This window comes from Danio rerio, chromosome 7 (assembly GCF_052040795.2).
Source record: "Danio rerio strain M-AB ecotype USA chromosome 7, GRCz13ab, whole genome shotgun sequence".
Lineage (NCBI taxonomy): Eukaryota > Metazoa > Chordata > Actinopteri > Cypriniformes > Danionidae > Danio > Danio rerio.
Genome location: NC_141027.1, coordinates 3,360,653 through 3,385,328, shown reverse-complemented (window position 1 = coordinate 3,385,328; position 24,676 = coordinate 3,360,653). Strand labels below are relative to the sequence as shown.

Here is a 24,676-nt window from a genome sequence, read left to right as displayed (position 1 = left end):
GTCCTTCACAACACACGCAGCGATCTCAGATCAGTTTATCCAGACATTCTAATCTGATTCGCAAACTTGTTTAAAGAACCAAATTAGCGAGAGATCAGTTATCAAGATGAACAAATCCAGGATCTGTCAAATCATTTTAGATCATTTCAGTGAGGTACGAAGAACAGACCCCAGCAGTCAACTCATTAATGATCACGTTTCAATAGAAATGAGCATTTGATAACAGTCCCTCCAATTGAAACCAGTCTTTAGAGCAAGCAAAAAACGATACCATCAGACCTTAAGTGAATCACATCAAGGGTTGTCCATGGAATCAGATGGAAAGTGGATGAAAGAAAGTCTGCAGATATGAGGATGGATTGTCCCTTTTTGTCCAGGTCCTGTTTTGATGTCTTAAAGTGCATACAAAAACCCTCTGCATATAAACAAACATACAATCAACAGCTTGGCAACACCACACAAAACACATATACAAAACTGAAATATATACAAATAACAGGCCTACTTACATCTGAGTATAAGAACAAAAATGTTCCAAACGAGGGCACCATCAAACAAAAGTAAAGTGAAGAAGCCATTCCATGTGCTGAGCACAACACTTCCTGCCTACTGCTTCTTCTCTACCTCCTTTTAAGCAGGTTGAAGACTCAATACCTAGTTCGCCCCCTAATGGTTGAGCTAGTTATTACAAGTAGAACATTCAAATAGTAACAGGAAAAACTGTTACAAGCTAAAGGAAAATGAACGAATAAATGACATTCCAAGCTTTATGCAGGTGTGTCTCTCATGTATGTGTGCTGTTTTTCTGATGCATCTGCCAGTTTACATGTCTCACACGTCTCACGTGGACGATTGTAATAATAAAGCCTCATGGGTGTGGCTGCATTAAAACTAATGAGCTCAGACTGAGAAATTAGTCATAGTGTTTGTTTTAATACTGATCACGTTATGAAACAATATTTGTTTTCAACATGCACTCACTTCATTTAAATGTAGACACTTCAAGCTTTGTACGAATATATCTCTCATGTTTATTTTGTTTTCATGGAGTTTCAGTTCATGTTAGGAGCACATTTCAAAAAACAGTTTGCTGAGAGACTAAAGAAAGAACGTGCACACTGTTTATTTTTCATATTTTGCAAAAACACTAAACACACACTGTTGTTATTGTGAGTGTACGCAAAAGTAGAAACCTAACAGATTTGAATGGTGTTTAACACTTAATTGTGTAACCAAAATCAACAGAGTATTCTTAGTGTCTTTTGTACTGATACAAAAAAACAAGATGCTGGCAACCCTGGCTAGACATTTAAAGCATGGATTGTAACAATGGCTTTACTCTCTTTTCTCAATCTATATATGCTTTCACACACCCAACACTAAAAATTGTTATAGAAATAAAGACAAATTTCTGTGAATAAGTTCACAGTTAACATACTCAGAGTTTTCACTTATCTTGCTTTCTGAAATAAACACCTGGTACATGTGAAAACTTTGGACATGATAAGGTTTGGACATGAACTCTGTGAGGAAAAATAACAACATGACAACAAACAGTGTTTCTACAGGAAAAACAGATGGAAGTTAATGACACCTGTAAAAAAGAAACATGGAAAAGTGGATTTTTCATGTGTAGCTGATGTGAAAATGCCTATTTTATAAACATACAGACTCTTCAAAGATCACAATCAAATGAACAGACTTCCACAGAAGAACATTAACATATGTAAATGAGGAAGCACAATGAAAAAAGGCCTTTGTTTAGAGTAATAAACAAATGATGTGACGTGCTGAATGAAGGATGAGAGCAGATATAGAATAATCACATAGTCTGAAGCTGCAGACAGAAACATCAGACTGAGAACAGAAACACACCAGCTCTGAGGTAAGAACTACTCATTCATTCATTCATTCATTTTCTTGTCGGCTTAGTCCTTTTATTAATCCGGGGTCGCCACAGCGGAATGAACCACCAAATTATCTAGCAAGTTTTTTTGCAGCGGATGCCCTTCCAGCCATCTCTGGGAAACATCCACACACACTCACTAAGGACAATTTAGCCTACCCAATTCACCTGTACCGCATGTCTTTGGACTGTGGGAGCACCCGGAGGAAACCCAGGCGAATGCAGGGAGAACATGCAAACTCAACACAGAAATGCCAACTGAGCCGAGGCTCGAACCAGCTACCTTTTTGCTGTGAGGCGACAGCACTACCTACTGCGCCACGGCTTCGCCCCAAGAATTACTCACATCTGCATTACTTACACACAAACACACTTCTGACATCTGTTGATACTCTTATTGTGTATTCTCTATTTATGCTGACCTTTCACCTGCAGAAATATTTTAATCCAGATTTTTTATGTATATTTCTGTTCCTCAGAAATGGCTCAAGCTCTGTTTTTCCTTCAGCTTGTTGGTAAGTGTGATTGTAGTTTTAATTTTGGGCTTAGTTTTTCGTTAGGTTTGTCTTTTGATTTAGTTCAGTAAAGCATTAAACCAAAACATCTCTTTCACAGCTCTCTGCTCCGTATCTGAATGTGTTCAGCGTCAGTATCACTTTATAAATCAGGTGAAGAACTGGACTGAAGCTCAGAGATACTGCAGAGAGAAATACACAGATCTGGCCACTGCTGACAACATGAACGACACTATAGAGCTAATTAAGCCTGTGAATAATGCACGTGCTCAGAATATCTGGATTGGTCTTCGGAAGACGAGTGTTTATACTTGGCATTGGTCTTCAGGTGATCCTGCACTCTTTCTGAACTGGGCATCTGGACAACCAGCCAGCAGTAATAATTGTACTGTTATGAGAAACGGACAGTGGTTTGATTGGTCATGTAGTGCCACCTGTTTCTTCATTTGCTACAACAGTGAGTACAAACCCTTATAATAGAAAAATAGTTTTGTTAAACTATATATATATATTACACTATATATATTAATCTGGGGTCGCCACAGCGGAATGAACTGCCAACTTATCCAACACAGTTTTTACGCAGCGGATGCCATTCCAGCCACAACCCATCTCTGGGAAACATCCACACACACTCATTCACACACACACTCATACACTACAGACAATTTAGCCTACCCAATTCACCTGTACCGCATGTCTTTGGACTGTGGGGGAAACCGGAGCACCCGGAGGAAACCTATGCGAAAGCAGGGAGAACATGCTAACTCAACACAAAAATGCCAACTGAGCTGAGGCTCAAATCAGCGACTCAGCGAGTATATATAAATATATATATATATATATATATATATATATATATATATATATATATATATACTCGCTGAGTCGCTGATTTGAGCCTCAGCTCAGTTGGCATTTTCTTGTCGGCTTATATATATATATATATATATATATATATATATATATATATATATATATATAAATATATATATATATATATATATTTATTTTTTTTTTTAATTTTTTTTTTTTAATTTATGAAAAATTATTTTTCTAAAAAGTGTTTTTTCTTATGTCTGAATTTTTGGGTTACCGCCAGCTGAGTCTGGGGTTAAGAAGACAATTAGCTGAATAGGTTTATATTGTTTTTCTAAACAAAACAAAAATAAATTGGACAACAAATAAACATTAAGTACATACCGGATGTGCTGTTGGTTAACAAGTTGTATATCTGACAACATCAAATATATAGAAAATAATCAGCATATTTTATCATGAGTGTTAGTAAATCATCTCGGTTACTGATGTAACCCTCGCTCCCCGCGGGAGAGAACAGAGACATTATGTCCGTACATAATACAGCGAATGAGTGTCACATCCACAACCAAGAAGTTCCCCTTTTCCTCCTCCAAGTTATGTAGGTATAACATTTTGATAGAATATATGTAAAGCACCACAGCAGCTGAATCTGTCACATGTTTTGTGTGATTTGTGCTATGCAGATAGCTTAAGCGCACAAGTACCACCAAAGATGCAACCTTACCATGTTCCCTGGCCCTAATTACCAGAATATAGGAACATTTAAAATCTAGCTGGACCATGATTAGTTTTTTCCTAGCTAAGCTGAGGCTCTAGGGATTTTTAAAATACAACAGTAAGTTTGAGAAGTGTGCTAGTCCCAATGCAGGGAAGGATGTTGCAGAGGTCACTCACTACTGAAACGGGGAGACCCAGTAACAATATGCATATATAGGCTAGCTCTTTCCATGGGAGCACTACATATGAGTAAGTATGTGTAACCCACTCGCCCTCTCTGCGGGCTCGCTGTGGCCTCTAGCACCACCGCTGCTACTCTGCATTGTGTTGCATGTGTTGTCGGGTAGTAGACAGGAGATGCAGGCAAAGAGAGGTTTGCGATCGTGACTCAACCATTTATTTGACAGAAGGGCACCTATCAGTGTTGATAACACAAACTCAGTTAAATCGCAATACAATATCTCCAAAACATTCATTATCATTAGCTACTGCTATATATTGCAACTCTTGGCTTTGCATGAGCCGTACATTCCCTTAATCACTTTATATCAAAAATAAAACAACCTTTTAACTTTTTATATAACTCTGCATTTGCTCTTTAACAATTTAGTACACAGAATATCTCGGTAAACAGAACTTTTGAGCATTAACAACAAAGAAGTATTTTAGATAAGGATCCTACTATCATCCCTACTGAAAAAAAACAGCTTAAACCAGCCTGGTTGGCTGGTTTTAGAGGAGTTTTGGCCATTTCCAGGCTGGTTTCCGGTCATTTCCAGCCTAGTTTTAGCTGGTTAGGCTGAGAGATGACCAGCTAAACCAGCTTGGCCAGCCTAGCCAGGCTGGGAGCCCAGCCAAAACCAGCTATATCCAGCTTAAACCAGGCTGGTCAAGCTGGATTTAGCTGGTCACTTTCCACCCAGATCAGCTAAGACCAGGGGTCCGTTCTTCGTACCTCGCTTAAATGATCTAAGATGATTTGGCAGATCCTGGATCTTTTAATCTTGATAACTGATCTCTGGCTAATTTGGTTCTCCAAACAAGTTCGCGAATCAGATTAAAATATCTGGATGAACTGATCTGAGATCGCTGCGTTTGTTGTTAAGGACAGATCTATCGATCCTAGAAATCATGATCAGCAATGCAACAATTGGCTGACGGCACAGCAGCGTAATGACATCATCTGATTAATATTCAATTATCCATGTGAGCAAAATTACCTCAAATTAGCAGTAAACGGCTTGTTAAATATGACACGCAGTAACTTCACATCTTGTTGTGAGCTGCAGGCTTTACACTTTCATTTGTCAAGACAAGAATATTCATCATGTATTTCAATGCAAATCAATGTATTTAGTTCTTCATTTAGAAAAGATTTTCTTTATTATAGTAACCGTTTTTTAATCGGTGTAAAGAATAACTGGTTGTTTCCAAAAGCATTTTGATATTGGTAAAGGCGTCTGCAACTTTTGTGAAGCATCACTGGCATATTAACAGTCAAAACATGTTTATGACTGCATAAATGTATTATTGCTTTAAAAAAAAGTCACATATTCTGCATTTCTATTATACACAATTTGTACTAAAGCGATCTAAAAATAATAATCAATAAGTTTTCTCTTTGCACCACCAGGTGGCAGTCTTTGTACTTTCATTTCTAGGGTGCAGATTGCATACGTTTTATTAATATGTATAACTTTATTTATTTTATTATGACTATAAATTTTATATATATAGTTAAAAAATATTTACTTTTTTCCCAAGTGTATATGTAACCGGTGTTCGCACTCTCTGCGTTGTGTACAATAATGCGACGGGCCACTGGTACTGCTGATGGTGGGTTTATTGTCACTCAAGCGTCAGATCAGAGCAAACTGGATGAATCAGAAAACAGCACAGTAAGTTGATATGATTTCGTTTGTAAATTTCCCCACCTCTCCTCAGCGCGCTCAATGCGGTCCCAGCAAACATAACAATAACATCATACCCAATTAAAACTGGGTAAACAGATCACAAAAGTACAAAAAGTAAATAAATAAAAATAACAAATGATTACAGTTCCATACATTGTGATATTAATAAATCTTCCCCTATCTAACTTTATATTAGAAATTAATGTAATTGCGAAACAAATGTAAACACAAAGAAGCATAAATGTACATAAAACAATACCTGGATGAATCAGAAAACAGCACAGTAAGTTGATATGATTTCGTTTGTAAATTTCCCCACCTAACAAATAAATAGCAGTTACAAAGTGTTAGAAGGTCATTCGAAATCACTGTGTCCAGTATACATACTTATACACACATACTCAATCAACTGTGCTCAGTAAAGTGATTAATTTTATCCATCCACATGAAGAAAAGTACTTCCTAGTTAATATAGAACACTCTTACAAACAATACAATCGCATATTTAAAGCTTATTTAAAGTTCTGACAACTTTTAGAACGATTCTCCTTGGAGCACCATTAAAAGCTCACCTCTCCTCAGCGCGCTCAATGCGGTCTGAGAACCCAGCGCGGCAACCGGAAGTGACGTAGCGCGGCAACCGGAAGTAACGTTGCGCGCAAAACAAATATAAAACTATTTTCATTAAACAACACAAATAGAGTAAAAACTAAATTCTAACATATGTCTAAACAAATTGATGCAAAACAAATGCACGAAAATTAAAAGGAGGGACTATTAGTGAAATGCATTAAATTAATACTCTTATTAACACCCGTCACATTCACCCCTCCTGAATTTCACTAATATCTTGACCGAGATGACATCGATCTATCATAACCAGATTTTTAGCAAATCTTATTCGCAGTTCAACATTGCAAGTTACCCACTTAACGGGTTAAGAAAAGCCCAAGGTTGATCAAGTCCTAGACATTCTTAGAACAATATGCTGCCTTGTACAACATACAATAATCTGGTAAGATTTTAACTGAAATTCTTACGGCGCACATACTTAATTGTTATTTTTGCATCATCACAAAACTGATCTAAAATAAGGAAAGAACTGATCCTGATCTCCTTGTTAAAAGTGAGCCAACCCTCTGAACATAAAATGGCCTTTGCGCCATAGATTCTATCAAGCGGCTAACTTTTTTTACCATTCTACCTGCACGGGTTTTAACACCCTGTGTGTCAGTGGGACAATGTGTTGGTGCGTTAGATATGGTGTTATCATCTGGATCATTTAATGTATGTGGTCGTGGTTCAGAGTTTTTGGCGAAGGACGCAGTTTCTAAATCGGACACCGGATCAGGACTACCCTCATTGACTTCAGTTGCATTAAGGTCTTGTTCACAGAAACTGCCTTCACTTAGATTAGAACAACTGGATCCTATGTCATCATCTTCTTCAGGCTTTTGTCTTTCACTCTCATCCTGTCCATCAAGTATCCATCCTTCCGTTCCATCAAAGTTCTCTTCCTCTTCCAAACTGGATAACTCTGGTGCATGAGACTCTGTTTCCTCATTCTCAGCAGTAGGCTGAGTATCTTCTTCATCTTGAGATTGTTCAATTGGTAAGAAGCTAATATCCAGTATCAGGTTGCGATGCACCACTTTGCATTTTCCATTGTTGTCAACCAGCTTGTATATGTTTGTTTGAAGATTTCTGTCTCTTACAGTATAAACAGTTGGATCCCACTTATCTGCAAGTTTTTTCTTTCCTCGTTCACTCTTGTTTGCAAGAAGCACCCTATCTCCAACGTTCAGACACATGCCCTTGACCTTCCGATTGTAATTCTTAGCCTGCTTTTTCTGCTCCTTCTCTGTGTGTTTCTGCGCAATGCATGCAGCTTCATGAAGGTAAGACATAAGTGTTTTTGCGTAACTGCCATAATCAACAATCACAGGATCATGTAATGCTTGCGCAAATACAACATCAACTGGCAGCTTGGGAATGCGACCAAACATTAACTGGAATGGCGCATAACCCGTGGTCTCATGCACGGTGGAGTTATACACAAATGTCAAAGTCTGTATTTGTTCGGGCCACTTCTGTTTTTCCTTAAGAGGCAAGGAGCGAAGCATATTGCCCAAGGTCCGATTGAATCGCTCTGTTCCTCCGTTCCCCATGGGGTGGTATGCCGTAGTGTGCGACTTCTCAACACCTGCCAGCTTAAGCAACTCTGCGATGAGGGTACTTTCAAAGTTGGTCCCTTGATCTGTATGAATGCGAGATGGAAAACCATAAATACAGAAGACATGATCCCACAGTTTTTTTGCAATTTGTTTTGCTTTCTGGTTTACACATGGGAAAGCATGGGCCAACTTTGTAAAGTGATCCGTCACGACTAATACATCCACAGAGCGTTGCTTGCTGTCCTCCGCACTCCAAAAATCCAAACACACTAACTCCATAGGGGCTGAAGTCCTGATGTTCTCAAGTGGGGCTCGAGCAGATGGCTCTGGTGTTTTGGCCAATATGCACCTCTGACAACATTTAACATACTCTCTTATGTCACGCTCCATCCGAGGCCAGAAAAAGCGTTGTCGAGCTAGTTGAAGAGTTCTTGACCTTCCCTGGTGTCCAGCAAGATCATGCACACCAGTTAAGGCTCTAGCCTTAAGGCTACTAGGCATTACAAGTTGGAACCTCTTGTGTGTGCTTGATGGGTCCTTGCAAACACGGTAAACTACTCCATCTTGAACCTTCAAACGATCTAGTTGCCTAAGAAGAATTTGAGTCACAGCATCCATTGCAACCACCTCTCGTCTTGATGGCCTTCTTTGCTTCTCCAGATAGGGCATTATCTTAGAAATCGAGGGATCTGCTTCTTGACCCCGACGAATCTCTTCGATAGGGATCGCTGAAACTGGATCAAATCCAGTAGTCGTTGCATCTTGGATATATTGGATTGCTTGCATAGCCCTTAGCTCAGTTACAGCTTTCCACTGCTCCGATAGGTTCAAAAGAGTTTTAACTGTCACTTGATCACAGGAAACTGGGCTTGTCAGAGTTGACACATATAGATTGTTTGCTTGCAAACGGAAGGTGTCCTGAACTCCATCTTTGTCGACAGTTTCAGCCTCAGAAAGCAGACTCCCATATTGCTCGGTTATGAGCCTACGAGCAATGGTTCGCGCAAACGGATCCCGGCTTAAAGCGTCAGCTACAGTATTTTTACTTCCAGCAATATGCTTGAGGTCAAAAGTATAAGCAGCAAGCTTAGATACCCAGCGCTGTTCGCAAGCATCGAGTTTAGCCTTTGTTAATATATAAGTGAGGGGGTTATTGTCGGTCCACACTGTGAATGTGTGGCCCTTTAACCAGTGACTGAATTTTTCACACACACTCCACTTTAGGGCTAAAAACTCGAGCTTGTGCACTGGATATCTCCTTTGAGAGTTGGTTAAGGACTTGCTTGCGAATGCAATGGGACGTGCTTTTTCCTCACCAGCTGGTATCTGTGACAGCACAGCTCCAAGTCCTTCCAAAGAAGCATCAATTGACAGGATTAGGGGAAGTGAGAAATTGGGATGCGCTAAAACCACGCTCTGCAACAAACTCTCTTTCAACTTAGAGAGAGCATCATCACATTCTGGGGTCCAATCAACTGGCTTCAGTTTTCGATATGTGCCTGCCTTAGCCTCAGTTTTTAATTTTGTTCTTCTTTTCTGCCCAGCTGTTAGGGAGAACAATGGTCTGGCAACTGAAGAGCAATTTGGAATAAAATGTTGGTAATAGAGGATCATTCCCAAGACAGACTTTATTCGACGTACAGACGGAGTACACCCGTCCTCCTCCATGAGGTCAGTTTTTGAGAGCTTGGCTATGACTTCAACCTTCGAAGGATCAACGGAAACACCATTTCCATCAACGATGTGGCCTAAGAATTTAACAGACGCTTGCATCAGATGGCACTTTTTCGGACTTAATTTAAGGTTGTAGCTTCTCAATCGTTGGAATACCATCTCTAACCGCTCCAAGGCTGTGGTCTCGTCGGGTGCAAACACCAGCAAGTCATCTAAGTAGCACAGCAAACTACTAAAATTCAGGTCCCCAAAGATACTTAACATCATACGCATGAAAGATGCTGGGCTGTTACACAACCCTTGAGGCATCCTGTTGTACTCATGAAGACCTACAGGTGTTGCAAATGCGGTGTACTTTTTATCCTCTTCAGCCATTGGGATGTTATAAAAGCCCGATGTTAAATCCATCGTGCTAAAGAGGGTATTACCACCGAGGGCAACAAGACAGTCTGATTGGTGCGGGAGTGGGTGCGCATCCTTAATAGTCCTAGCATTTAGCCATCTGAAATCCGTACAGATCCTTAAGCTGCCATCTCTCTTCCATACTAAGACCAAAGGTGAGGCATATTCACTTACTGATTTACGTATGATTCCTTGCTCTTCCATCTCTGAGAGAACTTGACGTAATTTTTGGTAGTGAGCGGGTGGTACTCGTCTGTATGGAAGTCGAAATGGGCGATCGTCAGTTAAGTGGATGCGGTGAACAAAGCCTCTGACCTCCCCACAATCTAAGGCATGTTTGGAGAATACATCATGGTAAGTCTCTAGCAATTGGACTAGCTTTTCCTTTGCCGTATCACTGGCAGAACAAGAGTCTATGTCAACATCACTGAGACTAACAGTCTCCAGTCTCTTTTTCAGGTCCCCTGCAGTAACAGGTTGTGGATCTTTATCAGGTGTGGGCAACTGGACTCCACTGAAACCTTGAAACAGCTCAAAATCCTCCACGGCAAGGCACGGATACACATCAGCCAACTTGCAATTCCTTTTGAGGGTGATTGGCTTATCTGACAGGTTAGTGACCTTCAGGGGAACCCAATGATCTCCCCACAAGGGTGTGACAACACGACCTATGATAATGTCCCGTGGCATGGTTCTAGAAGAAGTGGCTTCCACTATTACAGTGCTTCCAGGCGATATAGCAGTGTCTCTTGGTAACTTTCCCCAGACAAGGTGTTCTTGTTTGGCCATTAGAGTAACTGACTGGCGAAGCTTGACAGTCCCAACCTTGTGTGGCGGAATACCGCCTCTCCAGCGGCAAGTATTTGCCATAACATCAAGGAATTGTTCGCATGACGTAGGTGGCCCTGAGACACTGTCAGACAAAATCCTCCAGTAATCATCACTTATCTTCATTTGGTGCATGAGAAACTTAATAACGTTGGTACCAATTATCAAATCGTCTCGTTGCCCTGGTACAACTAGAACAGGCACCAAGCATCTTTCACCATACACCTTTAGCTCGACTTCATACATGCATTTTGGTTTGGTTATTTTACCTCCGCATCCAATTAGCATTATTTCCTGGGACAAAGGTGAGGGTTTTGGCAACACATCTTCACAGAGCATCCGACTTTCTACCGCTTCACTAAAAGTGCATGCCATAGATCCTGAATCCAACATTCCTTTTATCTGGAATCTATCATTCACATAGACAGGTGCATAAAACAATTCATCAAACACTTCTAAAGTTTGCATATTCTGTGCGATCACTTTGACTTCAGCCGGAGCCTGCGCACATGCCTTCTCATAAACTTGTTTAAGATCTACATCTTCGAGGGTTTGTCCTACCCTACCCACACGTCCCCTCTCCAGGTGTGGGTCGACTATTTTAAAGTCGGTGAACCTTGCGATTGCTGTGTTATCTGGCTGCCAGAGCCATGCTGACTATTTACGCAATTTCTTTTTATGTGCCCAGGTTGGAAGCAAGCAAGACAGAGTCGTTGACGTCGGCAGTGTGAGAGAGTTGAATGTTCATATGAACGACACACCTTACAAGCTCTCGTAGGCGGTTGGCTCTGTCGAGGACTACTCATTTCAGCTTGAGAATTCTGGGAGAGCGCACGGTCAAGTAAGGTGATGAGTGTTTTCATACAGTTATCATCATTCTGTGTAGAAGATGAAATACTCAAGTTAGAATGTTCAGATGCCACGACTGGGGAGCCACTAGCCATCATCTCATTCTCCACGAGTGACTGTCGGTGAACTGCAACATTCCTCATTGTAACATTGCGCTTAGATTTAATTGCCAACTGTTCTTTTTGCTCAACCTGATATCTGTCTAGATGCTCTTGTACCTCACTCGCTGTCCACTTGTCTGCTGCTTTCAAACGGAAAACGGCTGACAAGCTGGGGTCCGGACAGTATTTGACAAACATCATGGCTGCCTCCTGACAAGGATTATCCATCTGTCGCCCAAGTCTTTTCAAAGCCTCTTCAGCAGCATCCGCAGCCTTATTCAACCGGACCCAATACTCAACTGGGTTCTCTCCAATAACGGAAACTGTGCTGTAGAAATCTGCTAAAGGCATAGAGGAGAATCTGACTTCACTGAAATGTTGCTTTAGGATATCGAATATCACTCTGGGGTTCTCAGAAGGTTTTAGAGATGTGTTGCTGCGTAGGGTTATTTTTACAATGTCTTTGGCCTTACCCAGCAGCCTGGAAAGGATTTCATGATAATGCTCGGAAGCTGGTATGCCTCTTTTACGAAGGTATGTGTCCAGTAAATCCTCCCACTCATGCACAGTGAACTTATCTGTTCCATCACCTCGGAACACAGGAGGCTCTCTTACTTCAGATTGCATGACTAATTTGACTCCTGTCAAATTAAGTGAGGGTGTTTCTGTGAATGACTGACCAGCAACTGGACTCTGTGTCTGTGCATTATTAGTTTCTCCTTCCCCATACCTTCCCCCACCTTGAACAGAAATCAAAGTCTGTCCTACTTCTTGAGCAATGTGTGTTATGAGATTTTGCCATGCAGTATCATTTAAATCTGGGCTAGCCAAAAATGGGTTACTCCTTAACTGACTAGGTGTTTGTTCTGTTACCCGGGTAGAACAAAATTCAGAAGTTCGTCCCACACTACCCCTCCCTGCAACAGGCGTAGATGAATTAGCAAAAAGTCTTCCCCTTCCGAAAGTTAAATCTGACATGTTCTCCTCACCCTTAAAACTGTCTGCTTTGAAACCATATGCCATTACTACTTATTGGCATGTAAATGATCAAACATTGAATAAAATTTTAGAATAGATAAACCAGCATCGGAGAACAACTACCAAAAAAATATATATGTTAAACAGGAAAACAGGTATATTAAATTCAAATAGAAATAAAGAAAGGATATAGTGAAGTGTCCAGTTTGATGAAAGTGCAATGCTCTCTATCACAGTTCATCAAAACCTTGATCGAAGTGCAGCATCCACCGGCGACCAAACGACATTGATCTTTGGATGAAGATTCCAGAAGAGCTGATCTTCATCCGGGTCACGGCACCACTGTAACCGGTGTTCGCACTCTCTGCGTTGTGTACAATAATGCGACGGGCCACTGGTACTGCTGATGGTGGGTTTATTGTCACTCAAGCGTCAGATCAGAGCAAACTGGATGAATCAGAAAACAGCACAGTAAGTTGATATGATTTCGTTTGTAAATTTCCCCACCTCTCCTCAGCGCGCTCAATGCGGTCCCAGCAAACATAACAATAACATCATACCCAATTAAAACTGGGTAAACAGATCACAAAAGTACAAAAAGTAAATAAATAAAAATAACAAATGATTACAGTTCCATACATTGTGATATTAATAAATCTTCCCCTATCTAACTTTATATTAGAAATTAATGTAATTGCGAAACAAATGTAAACACAAAGAAGCATAAATGTACATAAAACAATACCTGGATGAATCAGAAAACAGCACAGTAAGTTGATATGATTTCGTTTGTAAATTTCCCCACCTAACAAATAAATAGCAGTTACAAAGTGTTAGAAGGTCATTCGAAATCACTGTGTCCAGTATACATACTTATACACACATACTCAATCAACTGTGCTCAGTAAAGTGATTAATTTTATCCATCCACATGAAGAAAAGTACTTCCTAGTTAATATAGAACACTCTTACAAACAATACAATCGCATATTTAAAGCTTATTTAAAGTTCTGACAACTTTTAGAACGATTCTCCTTGGAGCACCATTAAAAGCTCACCTCTCCTCAGCGCGCTCAATGCGGTCTGAGAACCCAGCGCGGCAACCGGAAGTGACGTAGCGCGGCAACCGGAAGTAACGTTGCGCGCAAAACAAATATAAAACTATTTTCATTAAACAACACAAATAGAGTAAAAACTAAATTCTAACATATGTCTAAACAAATTGATGCAAAACAAATGCACGAAAATTAAAAGGAGGGACTATTAGTGAAATGCATTAAATTAATACTCTTATTAACACCCGTCACATATATAACTTTTACTGTAAGAAAATATCAGAACTCGGTACATACTTTCTGTATTATCTTTGCTTGAACTGAGCCGATCTAATCCTGTTTATATGATTTGAACCTGCTCTCGATCAGGTTTGACCTAGCAGATCTGTTGCCATGACAACAACTCTCGGATCAGCTTTGAAGAACGAAACGATCCTGGATCGTGTCAAATCGTCAATATCCAAATCCAGCTAACTGAGTAATCCACGTATGAAGAACGGACCCCAGGCTGGAAATGGCTGGAAACCAGCCTGGAAGTGGCCAAAACGTCTCTAAAACCAGGCTGGTCAACCAGCTACAACCAGCCAACCAGCCTAGGCTGGTTTAAGCTGGATTTCTCAGCAGGGATGAACACGTCTTACCTGTCAGTGTTGATAACACAAACTGAGGAAAATATGGTGCACTACGGTATGCCAAGAGGCTCAAACAACACAAGAAACGTCATAATACCATGATAAAACAGTGTCATAGCGAAATCTTGTGGACAAAACAAACACTGCCCTACATATGGTTAGCTGGTAGGGAAAAAAACAGTTCACCTATGGAAGGGGAGCTCACCATGTCTGATGAATATGGGATCACAGAGAGGAGATCATGCATAGCAGGCATCAATCCCCAAAATGCCGGCTGACCTAGCGGACATATCAGACAACGTTATAGGCCAAGCATCCTGGTTTCTCAGCGAGTAGAGTATTTGGGACATTGGAGGAACTCTCTTTGTGGGTTCGTGGGTGGGGAACTAACAAAGCAGACTAAGAGCATTTATCTCTCATGTCAAAGGGCAATGACACAGCAAGCATTTTCAACACAAAGCTTGGTTTTCTCCTTATTGGGTTCCACTTGAAAATTATAAAATCTTTAGAATGAATTAGGTGTCACCCAGCCTGCAGCTCTACAAATGTCTAATGCCCAAGAGGTGACACTCCTCAGTGTTGACTGCGCTGTCACTCCTGGGGGACACGGCTTGCCCTGGGTATAATATACAAGGATGATGGCTTCCACTATAAAGTGAGCCAACCTTTGTTTTAGTACAGCAGTTCCGTTCTGCTGACCACTGTAATGGACAAAGAGCTGCTCAGAAGATCTTGTACTTTGAGTCCGGTCCATGTAAATGCAGAGGTTATGTACAGGACACAGCAATGAAAGAGTCAAGCCAAGGTCTCAGGATAACATGAAAATACCTCAGCCTGAATTTTAGGCATGATTTGAAATTGACTCCAGGTCCCAAATCCTCTTTTTATTATTATGAAGATGGCAGCAATGTAAATCTTCAGTGCGGATGTGATAGATTCTGCTCAAACCTATTCTGAAGGAAGGGTAGCACAACACTGATCTGGAATGTCCTAAAAAGCACGAAAATCACACCACTCAGCAAATAGACTCCACTTGAGGGTATATGTGGACCTTGTATCCGTTATAGATTTAACCAGCAAGAGCCAGTCATTTACCCAAGTCTTCCATACCTCGTCTATGGACAACATGTGGAGGTTCCAGGTCTGGGCGCAGGTGCCAGAGGGTGCCCTGCCACCGAGAAAGGAGGTCCTTTGTCATGGGATTAGGCTAGGGAGGGGCTGTCATGAGAAGGGTGAGTTTGGAACCACAGGTCTGTCAGTGCAAAAAAAAGGGTCTGTGCAAGAAGGCTCACTGGCAGAAATGCATACATGTGCATGCCCAGAGGAAAGCTGTGTGCCAATGCATCCATGGTACCTTGGACAGGGAATTAAAAAAAAAAAAAAAAAACTGGAAATGGAAGTAGGAGAAGCCCCCTATTAAATGTCCTATTGACAACCTGCAAAGCCCTGAATGGCTTTGCTTTCTGGTATTTGAGGGAGTTCATAGTGTATTACAGTGTCTTACATCCACTGCCTTTAATTAATTCTGGACAATAGATTAATCCTAGAATATCAAAATCAACTGTAGGCAGTAGATTCTTTCACAGCTAGCAACTAAACTCTGGAACAGCCTTCCTAGTACAGTTCGGGAGGCAAAGACACTGAGTTTAAAACTAGATTAAAGACACAACTCTTTGCATTTGCATACACTTAAAACACAAATGCATACATTTTGAAATCCAAATCCTCTAAAAAATATCCCTGAAATCCATGACAGAAGAAATCCACAACAGACATCCATCATTCTCAAGCATCCTGCGCCTAGACTGCAGCTCTGCACAAGACATTTAGCCAAAGGAGAATTGGTTGCGCCCAGCTGAGCTTGTTTTTTCTGTAGGTTTTTATTCCTTCACTTTCATCAACTGGTGAAGTTTGTTGCTTCCCACTGGCTTGCTTGGATTGGGACTAGTGGAGCTGTGCATCTTTGAAGTTGCTTGATGTAGGTGAAGGTGTGATGGTCACCCGGGGCATAACTGCTTGGCATGTCCATGTATGAAGTGGTCTCACATGATAGTGACTGCTGATGCCATATGCCCCAGAAACCATCATCCTGTCAGTTATTTTACAGACAGGACAGCACCAGGCCAGTGCACTCTTTGGTCAGGTGTGCTGTCATACAGGCCAACTCCAGCTCCATCCCAAGATAGAAGATGCTCTGCACAGGGGGAGCTTGGTCTTCTTTTGATAGAACACCATGTTCCTTTGCATATTCAACTGAGTCTTTGCAGAGATTGAGTTGTACTTAGACTGCCATTGAGATAGTTGAGAATGTGAATGTCTGCCCTAGGGCACCCTCCGCAAGCTTGGTAAAAACTCGTAGAGCCAGGGACATCCTGAAGAGGAGGACTTTATATTGTCATGCCCCGGTCCTCAAATGCAAACTGATAGAGCAGTCTATGGCAAGGCAGAATCAAGACATGAAAGTAAGTTGGGTTGCACGAATAATTGTATTATCACGATAACGATATTTGTGGACCACGATCAATAATTAAATATTGTTGCGATTTTACAGTATAAAGACCAAACCCTTATTTTAATGGGTGGAGCTCGGATTGTACCGCATCACAAGCCTGAGGTGACAGTGTTTAGATTGCAAGTGTTTTTTGTTTTTTTTCCCAGTAATGTAATGTTGATCAGGTAGTCTTTGCTCCTGTTCTGTTCCAACTTCCCAAGGTAACAAAAAACCTTGTTAATCACCTTAAAATCCATCACAAAGTGGCTGTCATCAGTGGGTTCATCATTTTACTATGCATTACTAAAATTACTAAACCAGACAACATTTGTTTTAGATGGTAAACAAATATTCATCATATCATATCACATCCAAGGTGCTTGGCTGTGGGTTACCCCCTTGGATAGCAGAAAACTGGAACTTGTGAATGAGATCAGTTCTGCAATGTTGTGTCTTAAGGCATATGAAGGCAAAATCTGACATGCTCTCTTACAGATGTACCTACATTTTCAGATATTACATAAATGGATGTACCCGCCAGTTCATAGGCATTTATTAGTCTATTTTCTTGATCTACTTATATGTTGTTATGCCCATAATGTCATACTATTCCATCTCGAGAGACCAACTTAAGAGGAAAATGTCACTGAATGTCACTTAACTGTATACAGTTGACGTCCTTTTATTTATTGACCCCCCTGAATTATTCACCCCCATTTATTTTTCCCCCAATTTCTGTTCAATAAAGAGATTTTTTTCAACAGATTTATAAGCATAATAGTTTTTTAAATCTTTTTATTTTATAATTTATTTTATCTTTGTCATGATGAAAGAAAATAATATTAGACTAGATATTCTTCAAGACACTTCTATACAGCTTAAAGTGACATTTAAAGGCTTAACTAGGTTAATTATGGCAACTAGGCAGGTTAGGGTAATTAGTCAAGTTATTGTACAATGATGGTTTATTCTGTAGACTATCGGAAAATAATATAGCTTAAAGGGGCTAATAAGTCTGTCCTTAAAATGGTGTTTAAAAAAATTAAAACTGCTTTTATTCTAGCCGAAATAAACAAACAAGACTAAAACAATTATCAGACATGTTGTGAAAATATCCTTGTGTAAATGTAATGCCACATATTTTCAAGCTATAAAAAGCTAAATATATCATATAAAATGTTTTATAATATCACATCACATGACTGTATATGTGTTTGTCAGAATTGTTCAGTAGTGGCAGATCTCAGCAATAATAATTATAACATTTCACTTCTTTAATGACAGAGAATTATGATCATTTCACTGCTGCTGCTCCTTTATTTATTCATTATTATTTTATTTCAAGCAAACTCAGGACTGGTGTTTGTCAATCAGATGATGAACTGGAGAGACGCTCAGAGTTACTGTAGACAGAATCACATTGATCTGGTCAGTGTGAGGAACCAGAATGAGAATCAACAGCTGGAGAAGTTCATTAATGACAGAAACTCATCTGCATCTATAGTCTGGATCGGTCTGTTCAGAGACACATGGCAGTGGTCAGATCAGAGCAGCTCCTCATTTAGATACTGGAACACTGCTGAACCAAACAACTATGGCGGTGATGAAAACTGTTCAGTGATTGAAACGAATGCTCAAAGAGGATGGGCAGACAACCCTTGTCATTACCAGTTTCCTTTTGTGTGTCATGAAGGTGAGCAGATCCTCCAAACACACTCAATCCATCATCAGCTCCAGATCTCTTAAAGTTGACTCTACATGTCTGACATGTCAAATTCCTCCACAGTGTTTGTTCTGCATGTTGTTGTTGATCAGTCTCTCTCTAGTTTCTGCTTTGTTTTGCGTCCAGATAAACTGATTGTGATCCAGCAGAATCTGTCGTGGTCTGAAGCTCTGAGATACTGCAGACAGAATCATGTGGATCTGGTCTCGGTTCAGTCAGTGGAGATGCAGCATCGTGTGATGAACGTGGTTAAACTGGCGTCTACTGAGGCGGTGTGGTTGGGTTTACACAACTTCTGCAGCATGAACATGTGGCTCTGGCTGAGTGGAGACATGGTGTGCTATCAGAACTGGGCTCCAGGGAACGGCAGCACACCGGAAAACTGCAAACTGGAGAACAGAAAAGGAGCAGTTCAGTCTGGAGGAGATCAGACCTGGATCAGCCTTCCTGAATCTCACAGACTCAACTTCATCTGCACTAACTACTGAGAGTGAGAAAGATAAGATTGTCAGTGTGTTTATTACATTCATTGTTCTGATTTACTTTTATTATAGGTTTGGTTTGTTTCTTAGGTTCTGAGTAAATCTGCTATATGTGCCTAAAAACTGCTGCAAATAGTCTGTTTTATTTCTATATTTTATCATGATATAATCTGCTCTTATTAACACCAATTTTTCTGATTCAGATTTAATATACTTTAGATGTGATACATATAAATCTGGTGGCGTTTGTCATATTTTGCATATATTAATGACTATTTGAGCGTGTTTCTGTGAGCAGCATTACTGGAGAAACATCATGAGTCTCTTAGGAGAATGAAATCTAATTTTTCATGTAAGGCTGAAGTGAAGCTTTTGTATAAAACATAAAACCATCAAAAATCCAGTGAGAAACTGAAGATAACAGAACATCAGCTAAAATAAACTGATCTACAGCCTGTATTTTGTCTTCTGTTTGCTTCTTTCCATTATGAGTCAAAATAAACTAGAAATAATATGAATAAATGTAAAAATGGCATCTGATTGTTGATTTCTCTGGCTCAGAATTAGGAAGTGAAAGTTTCTGCAGTGATAGTTTTTATTGTAGCGCCTCCTGTTGGTGTCTGTGAGTGAGAAAAGATGTGTCTGTGTTCACAGACAATCATTGTAATTTTAACTTTTATATGTTTTTGTTTCATATACTGAGTGAATCTGCTGTTTGTGCTTTAAAAAAAGCCAACAGTTTAATTTCTGTAATTTATCTATCATGACATAACGTGCTTTTAAAGTTTTAACACCAAAGTTTAAGATTTAAGGTTCTTCAGTTTAAGATTTTGTTATGTCTGCGTCTGTTTAAGTGTTTTCAGAAACTGTTTTCTAGATCTGCTGGTGTTTGGTGTCTTCATGTTTTGCTCTGATCATATAAATGATTGGCTGAATGTGATTCTGTGAGCAGCAGATCTTCAGTAAAACATGATTTGTGGGTCAGCTGAATGAACTTTATTCTAAAAGTGTACTCACACTAGGCTATCCAAACCATGCCTGAGTGCATTTGACCCTCATTTCCCAGTTCATTTGACAAATGTGAGTGGTCCGTGCCACGCCCGGGCGTGGTGCGGTGCAGTTGGTCAGCTCTGGTCTGGTTGGAATTGGTGTGCCATAGCGGTCCGATTGAGCTTAAGCTTGGTATGAGTGCAAAGCATGCTCAAACATGAAACTGTAGATATGGTCACTTTTAAGGACAGATTTTATATGGATTTATCCATTATTCTTACTTTTGAACAAACACAAACTGCCATAGTTTATCAAAGATGCAAACTCCTCACTTTACTTCAGCTGCACCTTCAGCAAGCCCCTTAATACATGTGGGGGGAAGGGGGTGCATGCGGCAAGCCAGAGTCACGGTGACTCTGCCACTTGTAGATAAAAATGAGTTATGTTATGCAAAAGCGCTTTAATATTTTAGCGCACAATCATTATATGGAGTATAAAACCAGAACCAGATCTTCCAGCAGCTGATTGGGCTCTGGCTCCAGCACCAGTCTACTGGACAACTGAAGTGATGGTGCATCAAGTCCAACAATGATTTCACTTCGTCTCCATTTTATAAACTTTTCACTTCTTGGATGTAGAGTAAATCAGTCAAGTTCTGTAAAACTGCTACTCCTTTAAAACATGTGGTGTGCATTTCTGCTACATCTAGTGTAGAAGGAAAAAAAATATATATAATTAAATCTTTTCTTTTTTTGTTTGTATACTCTCCTCTCATTATTGTATCTATACAAGGAGTTTTATATATGTAGGTTTATGTGCCACAGGCCTACAAGGGGTGATGTGGGTTTGTAGAACCTGGGCTAACAGATAGCAGCTCTAGAAAGATAAGAGGAGGATTAACAACAGTGGAAGATGAGTGTGGACCAAGCCTGGGACACTTTGGGCCGTATCATAGTGCAATGCAGCACCAGATGTGACCGTTTTATGTTTATTTTCATTACAATTTTTATGGCTTCACTTGCATTTGAAAAGCACACAGAACTCTCACAGTTCATCTTCCTAAGCCAACAAGATAAGCAAATGTGTGTGTGTGTTTTTTTTTGTTTTTTTTTACCACACTGTGGTGTTACGGATCATTTATTTGTTTGCTGGAAATTAAAATTGAATTTAGAAATAGTTTAAAAATGATGAAATGAAATATGCAATAGTTGTCGTCAGTGGAGTGCGCCTGTCCCCATTTTCTGAATCCATGTTCAATAAAAGATCTTGAATGGAAGAGGCTCATTCTGGAGGTGATCTTTAACCTTTTTCCCTCTAGTGAAGAGTTCAGTTTTTCTGCTTACAAAATCTGTCATGTAAATAGCAAACGCACCATGGCATGATGCAACTGTCTGTTGAAGAAAATACGAGATGAGACTATGACTGGTTTAATGCAAGTTATACCAAAACACCAATAACACATTAAGAGAATTGAGGACAACCCTTTTAGATCAAGCATCAGACAAACAACAGACTATCATATTGTGTACCATACAGAATATGAATCATCTCTTGGAAAACACAAAAACATATCGTAAAAATGCACAATATCCAACTGATGGAAACATCTATACCAAATAAGCAAGCAGGATATTTGCATTTCCCTGATATTATCCAACACCATGTTCAATGATCTGTTGTAAACTGTCACAGGAGCCCTGTTGACCATTGACGTCATGAGGAAGATAAAATCATGTTGTTTTCTTTGCTTTAGATGAACCAGGATGCATCAGAATGTTCCTGTTGAATGATTTTTGTGTTGAATGATATTTGTGTACTGTCAGCTTCTGTCCCTGTCAGACATTTAGATCTCTCAGTTAAACATGCTGTATCATCACTAATTGTTTTGGGGAGCTCTGAGACTAAAGAACCAAAAGAACAGTCAGATTCAGTGGTTGTGAACGTGATGGGTTATCTAGATAAATGATATGATAAATGTTCTAAGAGGAGAAACCAATGTGTGAATTATTCTTCAATGAAGCACCTTTTATTAAAATTTACATTATCTAGAGAAGCTTCTCTAAAGGAAAGTTTCATTAGTGGTTGCATCAATGGTTTAAAGCTCAATATGAAATTTGAAGAGGACTTCAAAAGAATCAACTCTACAACCGAAGAAACGAATCGTCCGCGCTCGTTACAACAGACACTAACAGTTGACTCAAAAACCTATTGCTTAACAAAAGATAGTGATTTTTAAAAATATGTATATATCTAAGCAGGTTAACAAGATCTAAGTTTAAGGCAGCAGATTCATTAATATGCACAATCACTTTTTATTAAATACAAAACAAATCTTTTTTGACTTCTCACAGAAACTAACCCTAAAACAAGCACACAGGCATTTATACATGTTCAAGAGAGGAACAAAGAAAGGAAAGGAAGAGTTTGATAGAGTGGAATGATGTAAAAATCTTGAGTTTTGCAGGACCTAAGCAAATGAACAACATAGAATGAATCTCTTCCATTGTTTATTCAGGTTTGCATTGCTTGTGTTCCCTCTGTGATGTGGAGAACTCCCTCTGTTGAGCTGGGTTGCCCCGTGGGTTTTCTGCTGGTCGATTCATTGTTCTCTTTTTTTGTATGGACCGAACTCTCACTGCTGGGCCACCTGGGTAATTTTGGTGGGCCATTTGGTGTTCCGGCTCCCTGAATTGAGCTGGACCAATAAGTTATTGCCCTTGCCAATTAGGTATCACCCTGCACCGGTTATTAACTGAAGCTAAGCAGGGCTGAGCCTGGTCAGTAGCTGGATGGGAGACCACATGGGAAAACTAAGCTGCTGTTGGAAGTGGTGTTAATGAGGCCAGCAGTGGGGATCTCAACCTGCAGTCTTTGTGAGTCCTAATGCCCTAGTATAGTAAAGGGGATACAATACTATCGGTGGGCGTAGATGAGATGTTAACCGAGGTCCTGACTCTTTGTGCTCATCAAAAATTCCATGACACTTCTTGTAAAATGTAGGGGTGTAACCCGGTTTTCTGGCCAAACTTCCTCCATTGGCCCATACCTAACATGGCCTCCTAATCATCTCATCCATTGAATTGGCTCAATCACTGTCTCTCTGCTCCCTTTTTAGCTGGCGCTGTTGTCCTGTGGCTGCTGTTGAATCATCCAAGTGAATGCTGCACACTGGTGGTAGTGTGGAGAGAGCTTTTTTACATTTCTGGGTTTCTCAGTAACCAAAGTCGTCATAGTTGGGTAAACCTATAGCGCGGTAAATGGAGGAGTGCAACAGATAATTTTTTACAACCATATTTGCTGAAATAACAACAGAAAAACTCAATGATGTCATCAAGACATTCAGAAAAAGGAAAATAATAGTGCGAGACTGATGACGGCAGGAGAGAATAATGTCAAATTTATTGTCATCCACTTAGATGCTGCATTACAAACACCTCGCATAAGCGGTAGTTCATTTTTGGTAATTTGACGCATGACATGTTACATATGTAAATACATAAATAATCATACATTTTTTTTATTTAAAAAAATGCAAGGAAATGCAAATTACTTCTAAACACTTCAAATATAGTCTGTGTTAGTAAATGCAAGACTATTGATGAAATCCAGCATAACACTGTATGACAACGCTTCAGATGACTGTTCTAAAGCCTACAGCTAATCAATCTGACAGATTCTGGAGTTCATTACAGCTCCAAATAAAATTATACATGATAAAATATCAGAAAAAAAACGAATACAATTATTGTCACATAACCAGCGATCGCTCTCCAAAGATCGTTGGATCTCACACAAACACCAAGGAGTACACTTCCCCTTCCCCTGGACTACATCTTCATACATGCTCTCCGGTCACACTCACACATGCTCACTCATCAAGACTGATTGGATTCTCACCAGCTGAGCCTTGTCAGAGACTGACTACTCACCCTACATAAGACACTCATTTACTCATCCAGTTTGCTGAGTCTTGTTAGCTGTATCAGTAGCATTACAAAGCGCTTTCCCTGTCTTGTCTCCCGTGTTCAGACCTTAGCCTTGTTTACCTTTGTTCTCCTGTTTAGCCGCCTGCCTTACGACCTATTGCCTGTTTATACGACGACGATTCTGGACTGCCTACATATACCCGTTTGCACATGTTTGATCAGTGCTTGCCTGATGCTGAATAAACCTGCATTGTGGATCTTACCTCCAGCTGTCTCTGTCACTCCACCCCGTTGTTACAATTATACAGATGGTTTATAAGTATATAATTTCACTCATCTAGGAAATGGAATTCCTGCCCCTGTCAAGGACACCTGCGGGACTCTGGACTATGCAGGCTCACACACACACACAAACATATCAACAGATAAACATTCACCACCGATCCCCATCCAAACGCCTTCGTGTGCTTTTACCCACATGGGGCGTGGGCGGGGCTG

The 24,676-nt window shown here is 40.1% G+C and overlaps 2 protein-coding genes and 1 long non-coding RNA gene across 3 annotated transcripts in view; all 3 read left to right on the top strand.

Annotated features, from left to right (window-relative positions):
• Positions 1-20,084, top strand: part of si:dkey-88n24.9 — a 203,030-nt gene extending 182,946 nt beyond the window's left edge. The window contains 2 exon segments of the mRNA NM_001328055.1: positions 19,419-19,452; positions 20,047-20,084. The gene's annotated coding sequence lies outside the window, so the exon portion shown is untranslated.
• The window catches only part of LOC147842925 (uncharacterized), a 959,952-nt gene that overhangs the window by 832,088 nt on the left and 103,188 nt on the right, over positions 1-24,676 (top strand). The gene's annotated exons all lie outside the window — the stretch shown is intronic.
• On the top strand, positions 1,829-19,720 carry si:ch211-282j17.7. Its single transcript, XM_087260436.1, has 5 exons — positions 1,829-1,885; positions 2,386-2,421; positions 2,522-2,878; positions 18,403-18,750; positions 18,907-19,720. The coding sequence occupies exons 2-5, from the start codon at positions 2,388-2,390 to the stop codon at positions 19,266-19,268; spliced, it is 1,101 nt and encodes a 366-aa protein (XP_087116562.1). The 5' UTR covers positions 1,829-1,885; positions 2,386-2,387; the 3' UTR covers positions 19,269-19,720.

What these genes read in the sequence shown, in the direction of transcription:
- si:ch211-282j17.7 (XM_087260436.1), top strand. Translation starts at nt 2,388, where the DNA reads ATGGCTCAAGCTCTGTTTTTCCTTCAGCTTGTTG. An exon ending in GTTTTTCCTTCAGCTTGTTG is followed by an intron (nt 2,422 to 2,521) that starts GTAAGTGTGATT and finishes TCTCTTTCACAG; the next exon opens with CTCTCTGCTCCGTATCTGAA. An exon ending in TTTCTTCATTTGCTACAACA is followed by an intron (nt 2,879 to 18,402) that starts GTGAGTACAAAC and finishes TTTTATTTCAAG; the next exon opens with CAAACTCAGGACTGGTGTTT.